Source organism: Canis lupus, chromosome 28 (genome assembly GCF_003254725.2).
Source record: "Canis lupus dingo isolate Sandy chromosome 28, ASM325472v2, whole genome shotgun sequence".
NCBI classification, from domain to species: domain Eukaryota; kingdom Metazoa; phylum Chordata; class Mammalia; order Carnivora; family Canidae; genus Canis; species Canis lupus.
The window spans coordinates 10,097,429-10,117,832 of NC_064270.1; the positions used below are offsets into that span (position 1 = coordinate 10,097,429).

The window sequence follows — 20,404 nt, forward strand, 5'->3', positions numbered from 1 at the left end:
CTCTTTTGGTCACTAAGTGTGCTATCCCAACTCCAGATTTGCTTTCCTAGAAGCCCCCCTCCATTTTATTGGTTTTTAAACAGTCCTAAATGCGATTCTAGACAGACCTGGGTGAGTCTATTTACAGAGAAGTTCAACAATTGTGGATGGTATTTCCACATGTGTGCTGTAAAACCAATATTTGATTCTCTTGGAAGCAAGTCAATAAGTCAAGAAAGAGAGCTTTGTCAGGTGTTGAAATTGAACTGTGCTATCCTGGACTTGCATAGTTGAGGATTGAATGAATCAATGATTAAATATTTACTAAATGTCTCTTGAATGCAAGTTTTACGTAGGTCAAGGAAATGACAAAAGAGTTGAAGAAAGGGGCTGTCTCAGGAATAAGGCAGAGAAGCAGGAGTAGAAAGAAACAGCCACAATCATGCTCAGGAGGCCCTACTGTGGCTTCCAGAGTCAGACAGTTTTGTGTCGTTGCCTCTTTATCCGGAAAAAACTAATTGACAGTCTCTTTCCACCTCTCCAACCCACCCTATGAACTATGGCTTATAGGAGAAGGCTGAAAGGACAGTTAGATAATACTACTTGTTACATGAATAAGCTTAGGCTTCTTGGCTTCCTGGATTGCTTGCTCACTCTGTTCCTTCCTTCTTACCTTCCTCCTTTCCCACCCTCCCTCACCCTCAAAATGTGTCTACTCCTGGGCATGGGATACAGCAGCAAGTATGATGAACATGGATCTGTCCTCATGGTGCTAAGAAATTAATGGATAAAACAGACAATAGGAACAATCAGAAAACTGCACTGTTTTGATAAAGTTCAGAACCTATGGGAAGACATAGCAAAGGCAATCATGCACTCATCCAAAGGCCAAGTTCAACTTCTCTGAATATGTTTCTCACCTGCCAAACAGAAGTACCCACAGATACCTACATCTGCGTGTTGTGTGAGGCTTAGAGATGACAGTTGGAAACCAGACACTCCAGAAGTAAAGCTAATAATTTTCTTATTATGAATAAAGATCTGTTCTTAGATTTCTTTCCCATGTGTGCTCCATGAGCCTTATGATTTATCCTCCACCATAAAGACAGTCATGATTTCCCCTGGCCCCTCTTCCTCTCTCTGCTGCCCCATGCTGCAGCTGGGGTGGGCCTACAAGCAAACCATTTCTGTATTTTATTCTGATGAACAATCCCAACCTAGGACTGGAAGTCCTATCTCAAGGAAATGGATTTGTGATCATAGACCTATCGGAATCATGGACGTACAGAGTGTAAAAACAGAATCAAAGGGTGGTCAGTGGGGGACACCCTCTCCAGGACACTGGGAAGCTGCAGCTGGAAACTCAAGTGCCCAGAGATGCCTGAGAGCTGGCTGCTTTCTCCTCCTTGTCGAGGGGGAAGCTCTTGCTGCCAATGAGTTTGGTTCAAGAGCCCAGCAATTTCAATGTTGGTTAACGTTCTTTTAAAGCAGGACTGTTACTTAGCTGGTATGCTTTTTTATGATCATAACATTGTTGACAATATTTTTCAACTTCCCTATTAATAAATAGCTTCAGTCCCAAGTACCCTTACTCACTGACCATTCCAGCCCCTCCTAGAGACTCCACAGACCTCTTATAAGTCTGCATCTAACATGTTAACTTTGGGTGCTGCAGGAGGCCTCCAGAAGTATGTTCTGATTACACAGGACCTTGGCTATGTATGCCTTAAAGAGGAATACACAGGTTGTTAGTGACTGACTAACGAATGGCAAAATATTTAAAAAACAAAACAGTGATGGCTCAGTAAGATTTTGGGCTTTGTTTTGGGGATTTGGGAGGGGTTTTGTTTATTTGGTCAAGTGGCAGGACTTCACCCAAGAAGAGCGTGATAGTCCTAGACACCTTCCCACTCTCTAAGGACTAATGCCCTACAAAGGAAATGCCATGCAAAGATGCATGCATCTGGGCAGCCCCGGTGGCGCAGCGGTTTAGCACCACCTGCGGCCCGGGATGTGATCTTGGAGACCTGGGATCGAGTCCCGCAACAGGCTTCCTGCATGGAGCCTGCTTCTCCCTCTGCCTGTGTCTCTGCCTCTCTCTCTCTCTCTCTCTCTCTCTCTCTCAATAAATAAATAAATAAATCTTTAAAAAAAAATCCTTGCATTAAAAAAAAAAAAAGATGCATGCATCTGCTCCTGTTCTTGTCACCATCCACCTTCCCTGACTTTGAAAAACATTGGGAACTTAAAGGTGGGAGTGTGAAGCCTCTCTCCACCCATCTATAACCCACCTGCTTTGTGGGAGATGACCTGATGGCTAACTTTTAAAGATATGGGTAGTCTAACACAAACAGTACCAATCTCTCCATCCATCCATTAATTCACTTACATGATAAATACTAAGTTCCTACTATGTTCTAGTTACTGTGCTAACTACTGGGACTGCAGATAGTAGAAAAACTGTTTTAATCAAAAGCAGTTTCTTTCAAGGCTCACCAGACACTTGAGGAAACAAATATGTAAACAAGGGCCATGATGTGAATGAAGTATAATAGAGGTATGTGGGGAACCATAAGAAGGCTCATTCTGCATAGGAACATCAGGGGAGGCTTCATAGAGGAGGTGATGACTAGACTGAATCCAAAAGGATGTGCAGGAATTTTCTAAGCAGAAGGAAGGAGGGAGACAGAATTCCAGGCAAAGGCACAGATTGGGCAAGACACAGTTCCAAATGGCACAGCTCACTGGGAATGCAGGGGTGCGGGGTGGAACACCAGCGAATATAGGAGAAGGCGGGACTTGAGGCTAGACAGGGCCAGAGCATGCTAAAAAATACGGCATCAAATGTGCAGGCTTTTATGCCAGGAAGTGACATCATCAGCAATTTCTGATCTAGAAAGTGCACTCTGGCAGCAACATGGAGGAGGGAGGTAAGTGTGGGTCTACAAGCATGCACGTGGGCACTGGCAGATGGAGAGGGGGTGGATCCGAGAGCTGAAAGGGCAGCAGACTGGACAGAGTTTGGAGACACACTCTGTGGGAGCTCCCAGGGAGGCAGGGTTGGAGGAGAACGTCTGGTTTTGGTGCTTGGGGAAGTCAAAGAACTGTGCCATTATCCCAGGCTGGGAACTCACCAGAAGAAGACAGTTTGGGACAGAGAATGGCAGGTGGGATGAATTCAGGTTTGCACGGGCTGTGTTGGAGATACCTGTAGGGCATCTAGGTCGAGGTCACCAGTAGAGAGGAGCAAACAGAGGGCTGAGATAGAGGTGGAGGCTCGGAGTCCTCGCTGGCAGCTCAAGTTCTGGGGACAGCACACGGGATGAGCAGGTGGAATGGACCAGGACTGGGAGGAAGGGGTGATAAGCACTGCACCTCCAGTGCTGTTTGAGAGCAGGGGTGCTCAGGTGACATGGGCAAAGAACAGTTATGGATTCCCAGATCTGGAAGTAGAGAGGAGACCTCCAAGGTCAGCCTCCCCTCTGAAGAGGGGAGGTCAGCCTGTCAGTGGGTCAAGCATGGAAGCCATTTGATGACTTTATTATTTTGTTCAAACAGCTCCTCACTTTATTATGCGAATGTATAGATACTTACAAAACAATCGCATATTTGCAAATCTTTCTTCACACCAAAAAGGAACCCAAATGCTAAGCTCTATCAATTACAGATTTCTTTGCAAACACCATTTCTTTTTTTTTTTTTTTTAATTTTTTATTTATTTATGATAGTCACAGAGAGAGAGAGAGAGAGAGAGGCAGAGACACAGGCAGAGGGAGAAGCAGTCTCCATGCACCGGGAGCCCGACGTGGGATTCGATCCCGGATCTCCAGGATCGCGCCCTGGGCCAAAGGCAAGCGCCAAACCGCTGCGCCACCCAGGGATCCCAACAAACACCATTTCTTTAGTAAAAAGCATTTTTCCTTTTTGCTCCCATTTTTATTACAACATACTTCCAGGCTCCCCCAAAAATTCATCAGCCATCTCTGTTTACACATTTAAATGCATCCCGCTTTCTATCCTTTAATTTCTGGAACTTGTTTCCCTGGTTGTTCTCTTTTTCTCTCCCATTAACAAAGTCCCACAGAGTCTTGAAGTTATAGTTTCAATCTTGACAACTCTTTTCATCTTGGTGCAATTAGTTAACTGCCTCCAAACTCTTCAATCTTCAGGAATGGAAGTTCTTAGGTCTTGGATCTCCTCCTATTGATACCTTGATCCTCTCCGACAGGTGTCACAAAATGACTGAAACCCTGGAGCCTCCGATCAGGCACACCCAGATTTGCCACACAGAGCAAGTCTCAATCCAATCCAAGCCCCAGTGTCTACATCTGCAAAATGGGGTAATCCTAACATATATCTCTGAGAGCTGTGGAAGGAATTAAGTGAGATCATACATTTGGTGTGTTGAACATAATACCTAGTACATAGTACACACCCAATAAAGATTAGCATTTATTACTATAATCATTCTCCATAAATACCCCTCCCCCAACTATATAATAATTTTCAAGCAACAGCACATTATGCCAATTCAGGGGAATGGGCCAGATTATCGCTACAGTGGGTGCTCCCAGGATTAACATTCTGCTATCTGACCTGGTCTACACCAGGGAAACATGCTGGTAAGTGGGACACCACTGGCTATTGCAGAGGATCTGTGTAACAAGTGTCAGTACCTTAACTGTTACTGGGAGCACATGCAAGAGTGGTGAACAACAAAGGGAGAAATGGACAGATGCCTAGGACAGAATCAGCTTCTCTTGCCAGAAAACCAGAAAAGCCTCCTTGTTGCACTTTCTTGACAAATAGCACTGATGAGATTCACTTAAGTTTCAACATAAAAAAAAAGAAAGAAAAAAAAAAGCTTCTACCTTTTAATCATTTTTCTCCCACATTATCTTTTAGATATCAAAGAAATAAATGCCTGGGACAAACCCAGGCTTTCATTCCCAAGGCCCCTTTCTGCATGGGCAGACATACAAGCTAGCTTTGACCACATTTCCTGTTACTCCACGAGGCCCTGAACAGGTTCCTACCAGAGGCCCGAGTACCATTATAAACAAAGACAGACGTCAGGGCCCAGTAAACACTCCAAACTCATCTGTCTAATGCCCATCTCCAAATCTCCATATGCTCATTCTTCTGGATAAGAAAACTCACTCATTCTGTTGAGTTTTTACTCTGGACCAAAAGTTGTAAAACTCTTTTGGCCAAGAGTTGTAAATCACTGAGGATGTTCTACTATTATCCCCATTTTACAAACAAAGAAATTGAGTTACATGGAAGGGAAGTAATTCATCCAAGTTCACAAGTGACTTCTAGACACTGTCCCCACATAGTGTGGCACTAGAGCCATGCTCCCCACCATGCCGAGCTGCCCCCCACCGTTATTTTCATCCCCAATTCCTTCTTATCTCTTGGTCCCCAAAAGGCACTGTCCCCCACAATACGGCCAAGGCAATTAGTTATTAGGGAGCCGAATTTCAAGTAAACATACAAATTACTGGAAAAGCTGATGTTTACCAATGCACTTTATTGATGAAATAACTGCACTTGCTATTTAAAGTATCTGCACTTGGACAGCCCGGGTGGCTCAGTGGTTTAGCACCGCCTTCAGCCCAGGGTGTGATCCTGGAGACCCGGGATCAAGTTCCGCGTCAGGCTCCCAGCATGGAGCCTGCTTCTCCCTCTGCCTGTGTCTGCCTCCCTCTCTCTGTGTCTCTCATGAATAAATAAATTAAAAATCTTAAAAAAATAAAAAAATAAAGTATCTGCACTTGAAAAAAACATCTGATTAATGAAGAGTCCACACTGAAATGCATCAAAAGTAGGAATTACAGTTAGATCTGCACTCATTCTTAGATCTTTTAGATACCCCCAAATCCTACTCTTCCCCAATGGAATTCAGAGAGTGAGGAAAACATTTATCATCAGCATCAATGTTACCTTTGTGAGGCAGCTCTTGGAGGTACCCTGGGGGGCCTCTCAAGGGGAACAGTGGGTGTTCCTTCCACTTGTGGGGGTCCTGGGCTACGACTTCTGGTAACCTCAGGGACTTCATTATCCTATAGCAAAAAAAAAAAAAAAAAAAGATGAGAAAGAAAAGGGAACGTGTTAAGTAATGAGCGTAATCAGACACCCTTATCCCAAAAGCCTCTCAGTCCTCCTCAGGCTTGGCTAAAGGTTATTCAAAAATTGAGAATGAGCCCAGCAACACCAGGGCAGTTTTCTACTGAGCCTACCATCACTGAGGAGACAATGGTGCCCAAATTATCCTTAATGGTCCTTGTTACTCAGAGTGGCCCTCTGTGGGCCATCAGATTAGCATCACCAGAGAGCTTGGGAGAAATGCTGGATCTCAAGCTCCTCCTCAGGCCTACTGGATCAGAATCTGCATAGTAACAAGATCCTAGGTAATTCTTAAGCATATTAAGGTTTGAGAAGCTTGCTCCATGTAACCAGATAGAGTTGGAGAAATTTTATTTTTAAACCAAAGTCCCTTTTTGGGACAGCATAACCATGAGTGGTTCTCAGTCATGGAGTAATTAATATAAGCTGTTCCCTGGAGGAGTGGCCCACCCCAAGGACCCTATAGAGTCTCCTCCTGGTTTGGCAGGGACCTAAGTGACTCCTCCTGCTTGCCCCAGCCAGTGATCACAGGATCAAAAAAAAAACACCCTGACCCAAACTGTGCTCAGTCTTAAGGCAGCAGCTCACCCTCTCCTCAGAGGCCTTATGGCTCTCAGGGGACTATTTGCCAATATATATGTGGAGGCACAGAAAAGGCCAGTGTGCAGTGAAAGAAAGCAGATATGCACAGGGAAGAAAAGACAAAAGAGCTCATGGCCCTGGGAATACATGGAGCAGTGGCCTTGGCTCTGGCATTTCTCACTGCTCCTGATCGAGGGCTCCAAACGTGATCTCAATCCTCTAGATTCCCTGAGAGTCATCCAGCTCCTTCTAACAGATGCTCTCTTTGGCTTAACCAGTCAGGGGATTAACCTCTCCCTCCTTGCCTCCCTTCCCTCATTTCCTTCCTTCCTTCCTCCCTTCCTTTTTATTGAGGTAAAACTCACATACATAATTCACCATTTTAAAGTGAAAAATTCAGTGGCACTTAGGACATTTGCAATATTGTGTAACCACCACCTCTATCTAGTCCCAAAACATTTTCATCATTCCAAAAGGAAACAGTGTTCTCCTCATTTTCCCCCTCCTCCCAGTCTCTGGTAACCACCAAATCTGTATTCTGTCTCTTATTTTTTTTTTGAAGATTTTATTTATTGATTCATGAGAAACACCAAGAGAGAGACAGAGGCAGAAGGAGAGGCAGAAGCAGGCTCCCTGTGGGGATTTGATGCAGAACTTGATCCCAGGACCCCAGGATCACGCCCTGAGTCAAAGGCAGATGCTCAACCACTGAGCCCCCCAGGTGCCCCTGTCTCTCTGATTCTATCTCTTCTGGATATTTCACATAAATGGAATCCTAAAATATGTGACCTCTCATGTCTGGCTTCTTTCCCTGGATTTCTATTTCTTGCAGTGGAATAACCACTAGGACAAGAAAAAATGGGGTTGGAGTCCCCACCTCTCACCTCATTGTCCCCCTCCATCCCGCTGCTCACACTGAGGAGGCTCCGGGTGCTGGATCGGTTACTTGTACTGCCTAAAGGGTACAAACAAAATTAGCTGGACTGTGGATTCTTTCAGGCTAAAATAAAATGCAGAACTCTATCCCTTACTTATTACTACTGATAGGAACAATATATAAGCTGTGAATATGGGATCTTCAAAATGCTGCCATCTTATTGTTTTACTTTTTTTCAGCATAAAATGAAACGGTTCACCTTTTTATTACAATTTTTTTTTTTGCTTTATAGCTATTATTTACTGAGGGCTTATCACACATTACATGCTTTAATAACATGACTGCACTTAATCCGTGAGAAAATCCTATCTGATATTAGTGCTCTGGTTTGACAGACAAGGAAGCAGAGATGCTCAATTTCTTGCTTGTTCAGTGGTATTTCTAAAATCTGCAAACATCTTGTTGAAATTTTTTACTTATTTAGAAATGATAGCAAGCATGTAATCACACACATATATATACACCTTCCAATAAGAAGCCAGTTTGATACAAAATACAAAGCACAAACTCCAAACTCCAAAGCATAATTTACGCTCCCGGTAGGAACCGTGATTGGATGAGTTTAGGTGCTCCAGTCTTTTGAACTGAGAATCTATCACTTTCCTATCTTGTTAGAACAGCCCTATCCAATAGAACTTTCTAGAAATGTCCTATAGTATACCAATATGGTAGCTAGAGCATACCGAGAACTGAGGAACTAAATTTAAATTTTATTTAGTTTAACATATGGCTAGTGGCTACCATATGGGACAACACAGATTTAGAACAAGCTGAAATAGGTGATGATCCAGGAGCCAAAAAAAAAAAAAAAAAGTCCATCAACTAAAACAAAATAAATTGACTTTAATTTACCACTATTGCCACTAGTAATACTGCCAGATCTTAGGTTTACTGAATTGTCACTTAACACAGCTCATCATATTAGTTTATAAGTAAATATTCTTAGTTTCAATTTCATTATGGTATCAACTTTGGCCTAATTAATTTAGATGTGAGCTTAAATCGAGCAGGTTAAGATTACAATTTTGGATTATTTTGGGGGAGTAGATTTTTAAATTTAAAAGAATATGTCAAAATACTTATGTAAGCCAGGGGATTCAGAGTTTGCTTATTAAGGAGCATGTGATCCTTTTCCTTTCCATTCAGTTATCCATACATAACAACTTCCACTTGGCCAGAATGTCCCCATCCCACCCTTATCTACAAGGCTAAAACCTCAGGTGCCAATGCTCAGGAATTTCCAGAATCCCCTAGTGGAAGTAACTCCTCCAGCCCATGGATCCCAGGCCTACGAAGTCAAGCCTCCTGTCATTTACCATTCTTCATCCCACTCCCTCCTAATGAACCAGCCTCCTTCCAAAGGTTATCTGCTGGGAGAGACCAAAGAGCTGCCCAGGCACTGGCCCCAGAACCTTGGAAATGCATACTCATTGGCTCCCATTGTGACTTCCCTGGGTGTTCCTAAATCTTTAGCCCCCCAGTGTTTGTCTTTGAACCTTGGTTCCCTGGTTCATCTGCCCTGGCCCTCTCTCCTCTCCAGGACTTATTACCCACATCCCCACTAGACTGCATGGCTGGTAGGAGGCTCTGACCCCCATCATCACTTTTGCCAGTGGGGAGGAGGGCAGTGCCTACCTCTTCCAGGCCTCTGTCACCAGGAAGAAAGATCAAGCATCTAATTCATGCTAGTTTTGTATTTTCTCTACTCCATTACAAGTCTCCCAAAGATGGGCTCCATTTCTTTTTCGTCTTTATGTCTCTAGTGTATAGTCTCACTCATAATGCACAGAGCAGTCCTCAAATATTTGGTGGATAAATGAATAAGGGAAAGAAGTGACCAAATATAATATGACCCTCAAGAAACATGGACTCGACAGTCTACAAAAAGGTTAAAAGTCTTTCTGAAATGAAATTTGTGTTCTGTTAAATATAACATTAATATTCTTAACTAAAATTTAAGTATAACCAGATTTAACCTGCAACTGTTTTTCTGTGGTTCCCAAGAGATGACAGCTGCACCATAATAAAAATAGTGTTGTTTTCAGAGTGATCCTGGTGGGTAAAGGACAGTTGGTAGATCAGAGCTAGGCCATCTTCACTCTATCTCCCAGCCCTGAGGACTTATATATATTTGGAAGGCAGTATGTGCCAATGGTTACATGCACAGAAAGATCTGGATGTGAAACCCAGACTTTCGGCCTACTTGCCCAGCAACCAGGGACTAACCTCCCTAAATGTCCATTTCATGGTCTAGAACTCCCAGTATTGTTGCACAGAATGGATTAGGTCACATGGACACATGCTTGGCACAGGGCCTCCAAGAGGAAGCATCTGATTGATGGCAGCAGCTACCATCACTTCATCAATCTCAAGATCCATTAGTAACCCCCAGACCTTCACCTTCCAGTACCCATGCCTCTGAATAGCCCCTTCCTTCTTTCCTTCCAGGTTTAGCCACGTGGCTTGCCCTGATTAATACGACATTAGTGAGTATGATGCAAGACAAAGCATGATAGGCACTTGCACATTGGGGCCTATCCTCCTGGAATTTCCCTTTCTGGATTTTGTTAGCATATAAGAAGTTCAGGCTACTGATTTAGAGGCCACATACAGAGAGGCCCCCAAAAATGAGAGACCATCTAGAATGTTCCCACCCATGATGAGCTTACAGCTGAGGACAATGCACAGGAATGACCCCCAACTAACCCATGTGGAGGGCAGATGAAGCATCTCCACTGAGTCTTGCCCAAGTTTAGAATCCGGTATAAACAAATGGTTGTTTCAAGCCACTGTGTTTGGGGTGGTTTGTTATACAGCAATAGATAAGTAAAACTGTAGAGATGGGACTGGATTCAGGCAACAGCCACAGAGTAAAAACCATTGGTCTGTCATTTAATACCCTTCTCTAGACAGATGACCCAGCCACTCCTAAACAATAAACCACCGTATAAAGTAAGAAGCACAGTTTATGTTTTCTGTTCTGTTTTCACCTCCAAGTAAAACATACACATAAAATCATTTAAATTAACCTGAGCCTGAAACAAGTACTTTACATCTGTCTTGTTAAATTTCCCCTCCTCCCCACCCCAGAATGCCCTGCCCTCACCCTGAGAGGATCTATACCGCTTTCCTCCTCAACCACGCATCTGAGAGACGGGCCACCTGCCTCATGCTTTGTCAGCCACCTGGGATCACTGGGAAAATCTCTCCCATTTTTGAACTTGTCAGAATTCTCTAAATTGCTTCAAGGGTTTCGGCTACACATTACCACCCTCGTTACATTAGAAGTTTTCTCCTCTGCCCCATCTAGGCTTCCCTGTGGCCATAATGGGCTTTGGGTCTGTTTCAACAGATAGTAGTAGTAGGAATGTTAACCTGAGAGAAGATCTGGGTCAGCTTCCACCTTTGCTTCATTAGCTGTGTGACCTTGCACACAACTCTTTCCTTCTTTGGATTATAAATAACCCATCTATAAAGTTAGAAGGGAGACTAATGCAGGGGTTCTTGATCTAAGCCCACAGATGGGTAATACTGTGTGTATATGTATGGACACATATCCATGCAATTTTCTGGGAAGCATATCCAGAGTATAGATCAGATTCTCAAAAGGGGTTTGTGATGCAGAAAAGATTAAGAACCCCCAGGGTTCAATGACCTTCCTGTCCAAATATCCTTTTGGGGGTTCTGTGCCTGACATTTAATGAGCTACGAGTCCTCAAATTCAGTCCTGAGTCTCTTACTCTTCCATTGTTCTCCTAGCTGTTTTGATAACACAAAGCTGTTTCAAAAAAGCGAAACCCAATCTATGCTGTTGGTGAGGCCCGTGTGTCTGAAGTCAGCTGACACCAACCTGGATACAGAAACAAAGCCCCTGCCTCCCGTGTGGCCATCAGCAGGTGTTGTCTGTTGCAGACTCTATCAAGCTTTCAAGCCAAAATGTCTTCCACATTTCCTAATTGGATCCTCAACTCATCCATAAAGTTGAAATTCTCAAATGTGAGTCCCTTGTTTTCTAATGTTTCTGACTTTGTGCCCTTTCCTTCCCCTTATCAGGTTGAGGAAGCAGAAAGGAGAGTGGTTGAGAGTCTGGGCCCTGGATCTGGGCTGCCTGAGTTCAAATGCTGACATCACTGCTTACTAGTTGTTTAACATAGGGCGAGGCACCAACACTCCAGTTTCTTCCTCCATACTGGGGATACTGCCTATCGGACAGACTTAGTGTGAGAATTAAATCAGAGACTCTATAGAAAAGGCTTAGCATAGAGTAAACACTCAACAAATGTTAATTGGTATCATTACTAGGTTTTTCTGTCTACAGAAGGAATGGTGAAATCAATTATTATGCAATCGGCTTCAGGGGATATTGATGTAAAGGATCTCTGGCCCTCTGAAGAAAGGCAAACTCAGGCTAAACGTCCCCCATTTCTTATACCCCCTTAAATACAGATCAGGCTCCAATGGAGGATCTGCTGGGCTCTCAGTATGAAATTGTTGGCAAAGCCCACAGGCGCCAGCTGGAATGCAGATGTAGAGGCACGCTCCTCCCCTGCTCACTTGCTGTGCTGGAGGTACTATCGCTTTTCCAGTCTCCTCGCCTCAACTCTGTTCTCGGGGGGAAGACGCTTTTCCTGGGGCCGCTTTCATAGACTCCAAACTCCACCTTCCCGGGCGGGTGCTGTGAGTGCCGAATTGGGACCGTGATCTCCAAATCTGGAATTAGAGGAAAGAGAGATAAACGTCAAGGCACCAGACTGCCCAGCTGCTCAATCTCCACCTGCCTCCCTGGGCTGAATCTGGAGGGTGCCTGGCAGGGAGGGGAGGGGAGAGGAGAGGAGGGGATGGGAGGGGAGGGGAGGGGAGGGGAGAGGAGAAGAGGGTGGGGAGAGGGTGGGGTCCTGCCCAATTCAACACTGAAACTCCACAGACTCCTGTGTGGCCATCGCTGTGTGAGAGAGGAGGGAGGTCAAGGCATGTGAGAAAGCCAGACAAATGCTTCCATTCCAGGCGAGCCCACACTTAGGGAAAGGTCTGGGGCCACAGCTCTGCCACTCCGCAGCTATGGGACATGAATTACTTCCCTTCCAGAGTGGTACTCAGGAACACTGTTGATCTGAATAACTGCTCATCCTGTGTACCAGGCAGAGTTCCGTGAGCTTCCCCACACCCATGAAATAAATACCATTATCATCATTCCCAAGAAAAACTTATGACGAAGAAGTAGCACACAGCTGGTACGTGGAACAGCTGAGATTTGAACCCAGGCTCCAGAGGCCAGGCTCCTAACCACTATTTATACTACCTCTGCATCCCTCAACAAATGTGGTCTGGGGGCGTGGTCTGCAACCGGCAGCAACAACCCAGAAACTAATGAAAGGAGGTCCATCAGCCCCATAAAAGATTTTGAGACTTGCAAGGCTGCTCAGTGGCTTCGGACCTGGCAGACTTAGAAACAAATTATTTCTTTGTTTTGCACAGCATTAAACTGGTCTCTTTACTGACTTAGTCCTGCCCACTAGTTGGTCTTTCGTCCTCCCTAGATCTCCACCCCTGGGTTCTCTGAGCAGAAAACAATTCTTGCTGATGAACAGAACAAAGTATCTGTGGGTTCCCATGCCCACTCTCTCCCAGAGGGAAGTGTGAACACCAGGTGGGCTCGTGTCACGGGGCTCCCTTGGTGCCCTGAACATGCCCAAGTCCTGGGGCAGGGCCTTTGGGAGAGGTGCAAGCTCCGTGTACTTTTGGGTGGCATGTTCTTATCTTAATGGTACTACTTCCTCCTCCGCCTCTCCTCTTCTGTGGGATGGGTATGGCCAGAAGTTCAGGGAGTCCAGGAGCAGAGGTAGCTCTGCTGGCAAAGCCAGAGGTGAAGGCAAATGGGTGAACAGCTATAGGAGAGAGGAAGTTTGAGCACAGGGTGGACAGAGCCTATGGGAAATACTCCACACAGAGGAGGTTACAAAGTTGGACTGTGGTTTACATGGACCTCACACGTACCTCACCCTGGAGGCAGGTTCCAAGAGCAGTGTTTGGCTCTAGGATTAAACCAGCTTTCTAGGTCTCTGTGTGACACGGATCTCTCTCACATTCTCACGCTCTCCTTGCTTCAACTGAGCAGTGCAATTGCCACCTGAGCCTAGAACTACTTGGGCAGAGACCAGCCAGCCATACCTGCATGTGGGTACAGGCCCAGAGTATCTTAGAGCCCAAGCAGGTGGCATCCTTTTTTTCCCCCTCAGTTTTGACCACCCCCCCTTTTTTTTTTTAACAACACACTCTTAAAGGGAGGTTCCTATCTGCTTAATTCACTTTAATGTGGCAATTTTCTACCCTCAACCAGTTCTATGAGGAAGGAAAGTAAAATACATAGGAAAAAAATTTGAGAGTCAGAAGTTCAAAAAAATCAAGTAGAGCCAGTCTAAATGTCTACAAAATCCTGATATTCCTGGAAGAAAGAAACAATGCCAGGAATGGTGATCAGCATTATATTGCATGGTACATTTCCCAGAGCGTGTCCCCATGGGTCATCATACCTCCTCTGAACTTCACTTCTTCCCCATGCAGTTGGTAAATCAGGTGTAACCATGGATGAGGAAACTGAGGCACAGAGTGGTTAAGGGGACTGTCCTGGACCGTAAAGTGACTCTGATTGGATTGGAGGGATTGGAGCCCAGGCTGCCTGGGACCCAGCCTGCTCCTCCCTGTCCTGCCCCAGACGAGCCCCAGACATGCCCCAGACACACTCAGAACACAAATATGGACTGTCTTCCTTGGGGGTGTCTAACAAGTTATGGGCCATGACAGGCCCTCTGATGTCCTTCAGAACCATCAGCGTTCTGTACCAGCAGGACAAAATAATTCCCCAAGACTGAAGAAAGACTAGCAAGTTATTATGAACAGAATCTTACTTATTACTTATCCTTGGTGTTCTAACCCAAATTAAAGAAAAATAGTCATCATTTTTCTTTTCTAACACAAATGAGCTTTCTAAATAAACAGAGTCAGCCCTTACGTTTAGAATGGGCTCTGTTCCTAGAAAAGGTCCTCTATGCAGAAATGCCATTTGTCAACCCTAATGTTCCTACAGATTAATGTTACCTTGTGTCAATGGTTTCTAAATGCTTTTCTTTTCTGTTTTTTGTTTGTTTGTTTGTTTTTTGTTTTTGTGGGGGTGAGGGGGAAGCAGAGTTATTTCCTCTGGTAAAAACAGAAATTCAATGTGGAAAATATATTTTTCTTCTTTTTTTTTTGAAGGAGCTGCAATGGTCAAAGCAGAGTAGGTTGCCTTAAACCCTGACACAATCCTAATCTCTTCCCCTGCTCTCCCCTACCCCATGCCCAGTGCCTACTCTTTACTCCCCATAAGCACACAGAAGCACCACTGAAGCTTACTCAGTGTGAAACAGACAATCACACGTTAGTATGTCACTAAATATACAATTGAGTGAGGCCCAATGATAAATTTTATGTTATTTATTTACCACAATAAATAACAAAAATGAGGGGCGTCTGGGTGGCAGTCAGTTAAGCATTCGACTCTTGGTTTCAGCTCAGGTCTGACCTTAGGGTTGTGAGATTGAGCCCTGTATCAGGCTTCGTGTTGACCACAGAGTCTGCTTGGGACTCTTTCTACCTCTCCCTGTGCCTCTTGCCCCTGCATTCTCTCTCTCTAAAATAAATAAATAAATCTTTTTTTCTTTCTTTTTATTTTTCTTTTTTCTTTTTCTTTTTCTTTTTTTATGAAAATGAAAGGAAACTCTTGGGGCTGATGGGTGGATTGCCTGTTGTCCCCTTGTTTAGTGTCAAATTAGATATGGCTGGGGCAGCCCCGGTGGCTCAGCGGTTTAGCGCCACCTTCAGCCCAGGGCCTGATCCTGGAGACCTAGGATCGAGTCCCACATCGGGCTCCCTGCATGGAGCCTGCTTCTCCCCCTCTGCTTATGTCTCTGCCTCTCTCTCTCTACCTCTCTGTATCTCTCATGAATAAATAAATAAAATCTCAAAAAAAATTAGATATGGCTTAATCATCTAATAGTTATGACATTAATTAAGACCCCTAATGTAAAAAGTAAAAATACTTAACACCTCCCCCATAAAATTCCTAGTCAGGGGGTCTTCTTGAAGAGGAGAGGGGAAGGGAATCAAGGGCATTTAACCAATGTTCCTTTGAAAAAAATGTAGACATGACCATTGTCATGTAGAGTACAGATACAGGGGAGTATCACTTATTCAGAGCCTGACTAGCTTTGGGCGAACTCTGTATAATGTTACAAAATCCAGCATTCTAGGGCTGGACCTGGGATGGAAAGTTCCAGCCCAAGTGCACACACCGTGGGAAGCCCTGCCTGAGAGGACACCAGCTTCTATACAGGTGGTTTTTAGAGTGCTTCCATGTGCCAGGCACTGCGCAAGGCCCCAGGTATACCCTAACTTGTTCAGTCCTCATAGAAACCCTAATGAGGTAGGCACTTTTATTTGTGCCCCTTTGCAGATGAGGACTGTGGTTGGGGGATTTATCTTGTCCATGGTTCCTCACTAGTTAGGAGTGAGCAGTGGCTAGGAACTTGACCCAACCCCGATGGCCCCGGACCCATGCCTATTCCCCTTTACTCCTTGGCCTGTGTGTGTGTGCCTTGCTTCAACATCTGATTGGGTGGTAAAGGTGTGATGACACCCAGTGGGCTCAGTTCTGGAGTGCCAGCTGCCCAGAACTCATGATTCCAACATTATAACACTCTGGCCCTCAAACACCTCACACACCAACAAATCACAGCTTTTTCGAGGCTGCCTGTGTGTAAAAGCGTGAAATGTTTCATTCAGTCAAGGCCTTTATCTTTGGGTTCATGTGTTCTAATTTTTAAAAGCACCTCATCCCTTTTCTCACCTAGAACCTATTGTCTGACCCTAAGATCACTACTTAGATCTTGAATCAGATTTTCTGCCTTCTCTTGTTTCTCCTCTCTTCAGCCAGGAGGGCAAACAAGTGTGAGCTTGAGTAGTGGAAGCATACATTTAAAAACTAGTAACTCAAGCAGACATCTTAGAATGACCTTTCTGACCTTCTGCCATGGTTATAACCTCTGTACGCCTCTTTTCCCAAAAGGTCAAAATCATTGACATTCACCAGGCTAGTACCATCTGCAAAATACTGTGCTAGGCATTGTGGAGCAGACTCTAGCTGGGAAAATTCAGACCTACACAAATAAAAGACTAACTCATAAACTACCCAGTGGTGAAGATCATGCCTTATGGGTCTCTATCCCTGACAGAGAGTCTGATACTCAGTTAAGTGTTTATAGAATGAATGAATGGTGTTACCAAACATTTTATTCCAATAGAGATTTCTTGAGCCCAATCAATGTACTGTCCTACATGCTGGGGATTCAGCAGAACCCAGAACAGACAAGCTCTGCCCTCATGGAGTTTATGGCAGTGACAGTGAGGGAATGGGCCAGAAGATAATCATGAGAACAGGCACATGAGATGCTTCCAGTCTGTGATATGTGAAAAGAGGGTGAGCAAAGGCACAGTGAGTGCTGGAGGGCTGCTCTGGAGAGAATGTAGAGAAGGCCTCTCTGAGGAGAACTTAGAGCCAAACTCTGAAAAACAGCCAGTCAGTGAAGATGTGGGAAAAGTGGAGGGTGGACAAGTGCAAAGTGCCTGGGGAGGGCTGCTCTTGACTTGTTAGAGCAACAAAAAAGGAGTCCTTTGGAACTAGAGCATGGGGTTAAAGGGGAAAGTAGAAGTGGGCTCAGGGGTGAGATCGCATAGGACTCTCAGGCCACAGTGGAGAGTGTGACTCTACTCTGGGTGGAACAAGAGCGCCTGGAGGGTTTTGAGCAAGGGACTAGCAGGATCTGATTTTTTATTTTTAAAATTTTTTAAAAGATTTATTTATTTATTTATTTATTTATTTATTTATTTATTTATTTATTTATTTAGACACAGAGAGAGAGAGAGGCAGAGACACAGGCAGAGGGAGAAGCAGGCTCCATGCAGGGAGCCTGACGTGGGACTCGATCCCGGGTCTCCAGGATCACACCCCAGGCTGCAGGTGGTGCTAAACCGCTGCACCACGGGGCTGCCCCTGATTTTTTATTTTTAAAAGGTCATTGGCTACAGTTTGGAGGATTTTAAAAAATTTTTTTTTAATTTTTATTTATGATAGTCACACACACACACACACAGAGAGAGAGAGAGAAGCGGAGACATAGGCAGAGGGAGAAGCAGGCTCCATGCACTGGGAGCCCGACGTGGGATTCGATCCCGGGTCTCCAGGATCGCACCCTGGGCCAAAGTCAGGTGCCAAACCGCTGCGCCACCCAGGGATCCCCAGTTTGGAGGATTAACTGTAGAAAAGTGAGAGTAAACACGGGGAAATGATTGAAGAGGCTCTTCATTCATCCAGGAAGAGATGATGGCAGCTTACCTGCAGCTGTGGCATGAAGAGAGTCAGAAACGATCATATTTAAAATGCATTTTGGAGGCAGAACCTCTGGGAATTGGGAATTTCTGATGGTTTGAATACAGGATTGAAATGATAGCAATCAGAGGTAGCAAAAGAGAAGTGCCAGATGAATGGAAGGGACAGTAGGTCTTATAAATGCTCAAGTGGGGAAAGGGTACAGTGGCCTAGAGTGGCCCAGGATGGCCTCACCAAGCAGGGGCTACAGAGCTGGGTTTTGCAGCCCAGGAGTTTTCATATAGGTGAGAAAGAAAAGGTATGAGCAAGGGGCCTGTGGCAGGAATATGTCATTTTCAAAGACTGGGGTGTTACCTGCCTGGCCAGGGTCATGAGAAGTCAGGTTATTGATAGCAGCTGGAGATAGACTGTGGAAGTTATACACATTCTTAGTCCTTTATTTAATAGGGCTCTACTCAAGCTCTGAGAGCTTCTGAAAGCCTTTTATTGCCAGCTCTACTTGGTATAGACTAGCCAAAATAAATCACTGAGACTCACCATTCCAGAGGCTCTCAGTAAGAATATGCAATATAGGCAAATGCCCATCACTGCTCTGGGGTAGTGGTGTCGAGAAGCCTGGTCTTCAGTGTACACAATCAGAATGCATGGCCCTGCTACTGGACCCCTACTACACATGGCAAGGGCCCTGCTACACCTGAGGCCTGCCTTCTGAGGCACTGTATGGTGTGGACACCAATGATGCAATTCCCTGCTTCAATCAGAAACAGATACTATGTGAATGAGGGGTTTTTTTCCTTTCTCTCTTCAAAAAACATGTCTTCCTAAATGCCAAGGGAAGGGTCAGGTACCTGGGGGAAAAGTTTTGTCATTCTCTGTGCGTGAGAGGATGGGGGGAATGCAGAAATCAATCCATTTATTCATTTGTTGGCATGTCTTATGTGGCAGGTACTGGAGACACAGAATAAACAAGACAAGGGCACCTGGGTGGCTCAGCTGGTTAAGCATCTGACTCTTGGTTTCGGCTCAGGTCATGATCTTAGTTGTAAGATCAAGCTCCCCACCGGGCTCTGCATTAAGCATGGAGCCTGCTTAGAATTGTCTCTCCCTCTCCCTATTGGGCCCCCCACCCCCTGCATATGCTGTCTCTCTTTCTCAAAAAAAAAAAAAAAAAATAGACAAGACAAAGCCATTGCCCAAAAGAACATCATAGTACAGTGGGGTACTCAGATCTGTAAACAGGGTGACAGGCACCAGGCAAGCACTCTGCCCACTCAGGCCACTGCAGAAAGAAGAGTTAGGGACAACAAATCATGGCAGTCCCCCACAATGCAGCACCCCCAAGAAGCTACATACCTGCCTGCTTTCCTGATTTTTGCTTCTCTCTCTGTCTTCGGGTAATGCTGTCTCTTAGCCGTTTAAGATTTTCCTGGAAAAAAATTTAGTTAATTTTAAAAGTATATACCAGAAATATACCCTCTGGGCAATAGAGTTTCTTCCTGATTTTATGCTGTCTGCAAGATACATGTCATTGTAATAACATCTCCAGCATGCAAATGAGGCTGAATGCATTCACAATCAGTCCCCAGAGACATTCAAGTACTCTTAGAAGTTGTACCTGAAGAGAAGACACCCTTTCTACAACAAAGAGTCTCCCCTCCTCTCTGGCTCCTAGCTCCACGCTCTTCCCAGCCTTGGCACCACCACCCTCCTCCTTATAGACTCCTTTAGCCAAGCCAGTCCCTTCCATGCTCACACACACTCCATGGACAGGATCTGCCTCTGAGACTCTGTTTTCATACCATTCTTCCAACCGTGAGAGGCAACGATTCCTCTCCATGAGTCTGTTCCAGGTCTGGGTCCAGATCCAACTTCCCTCTTAAACCTCTCCAGCCTGCTCCAGTCCTTAGTGACTACACCTGCCATCTGGCATGAGCTATGCAGCATTGCCCAGTGCATCTGTGCAGCTGTGTGGCTTTGGGTGTATGTGTCTTGTCTCTCCAGAGAGACTGTGCACTCTCAAGAGGCAATACAGCAGGCCTTCTACTTTTCTGAAACCGTGCAGTTGGGCCTATTACAGTCATTCAACAAATGTTGAAATTTGTTCCTATTTTAGTCAGTAACAACTACCTCAAAGTGTTTGAACATCCTAGAGAAAATGCCCCAGGGACTAAGGTCTAGACAATGAGAAGGGTCCCATGAGAGAGTCATGGGAGGCCAGACTGGGAGGGGTGTCTGAGCCGTGACTAGAGCTGAGGCTGAGCTGGGTCCAGGACGAAGCAGGGAAACACTGGAAGGCGTGGGCCAGACATAGCTTTCAAGTCTGACAGTGTGGAGGCGACAGGAGCTGGCAGCAAAGA

At 45.0% G+C, this 20,404-nt stretch overlaps 1 protein-coding gene across 3 annotated transcripts in view; it reads right to left on the minus strand.

The window, feature by feature from the left end:
* PIK3AP1 (phosphoinositide-3-kinase adaptor protein 1) overlaps positions 1–20,404 on the minus strand; it is a 118,413-nt gene that overhangs the window by 3,131 nt on the left and 94,878 nt on the right. For 2 of the 3 annotated variants that reach the window (XM_025466754.3, XM_035707665.2), the window contains 5 exons: positions 19,401–19,473; positions 12,182–12,337; positions 7,575–7,645; positions 5,926–6,044; positions 3,711–4,345 (listed from right to left, as the gene is read on the minus strand). In XM_025466754.3, the coding sequence (XP_025322539.1) occupies positions 4,243–4,345; positions 5,926–6,044; positions 7,575–7,645; positions 12,182–12,337; positions 19,401–19,473 (522 nt within the window). In that variant the 3' untranslated portion in view covers positions 3,711–4,242. Of the gene's footprint in view, positions 1–3,710; positions 4,346–5,925; positions 6,045–7,574; positions 7,646–12,181; positions 12,338–19,400; positions 19,474–20,404 lie in introns of those variants that run through there. The other variant, XM_025466755.3, reaches the window with a different exon arrangement.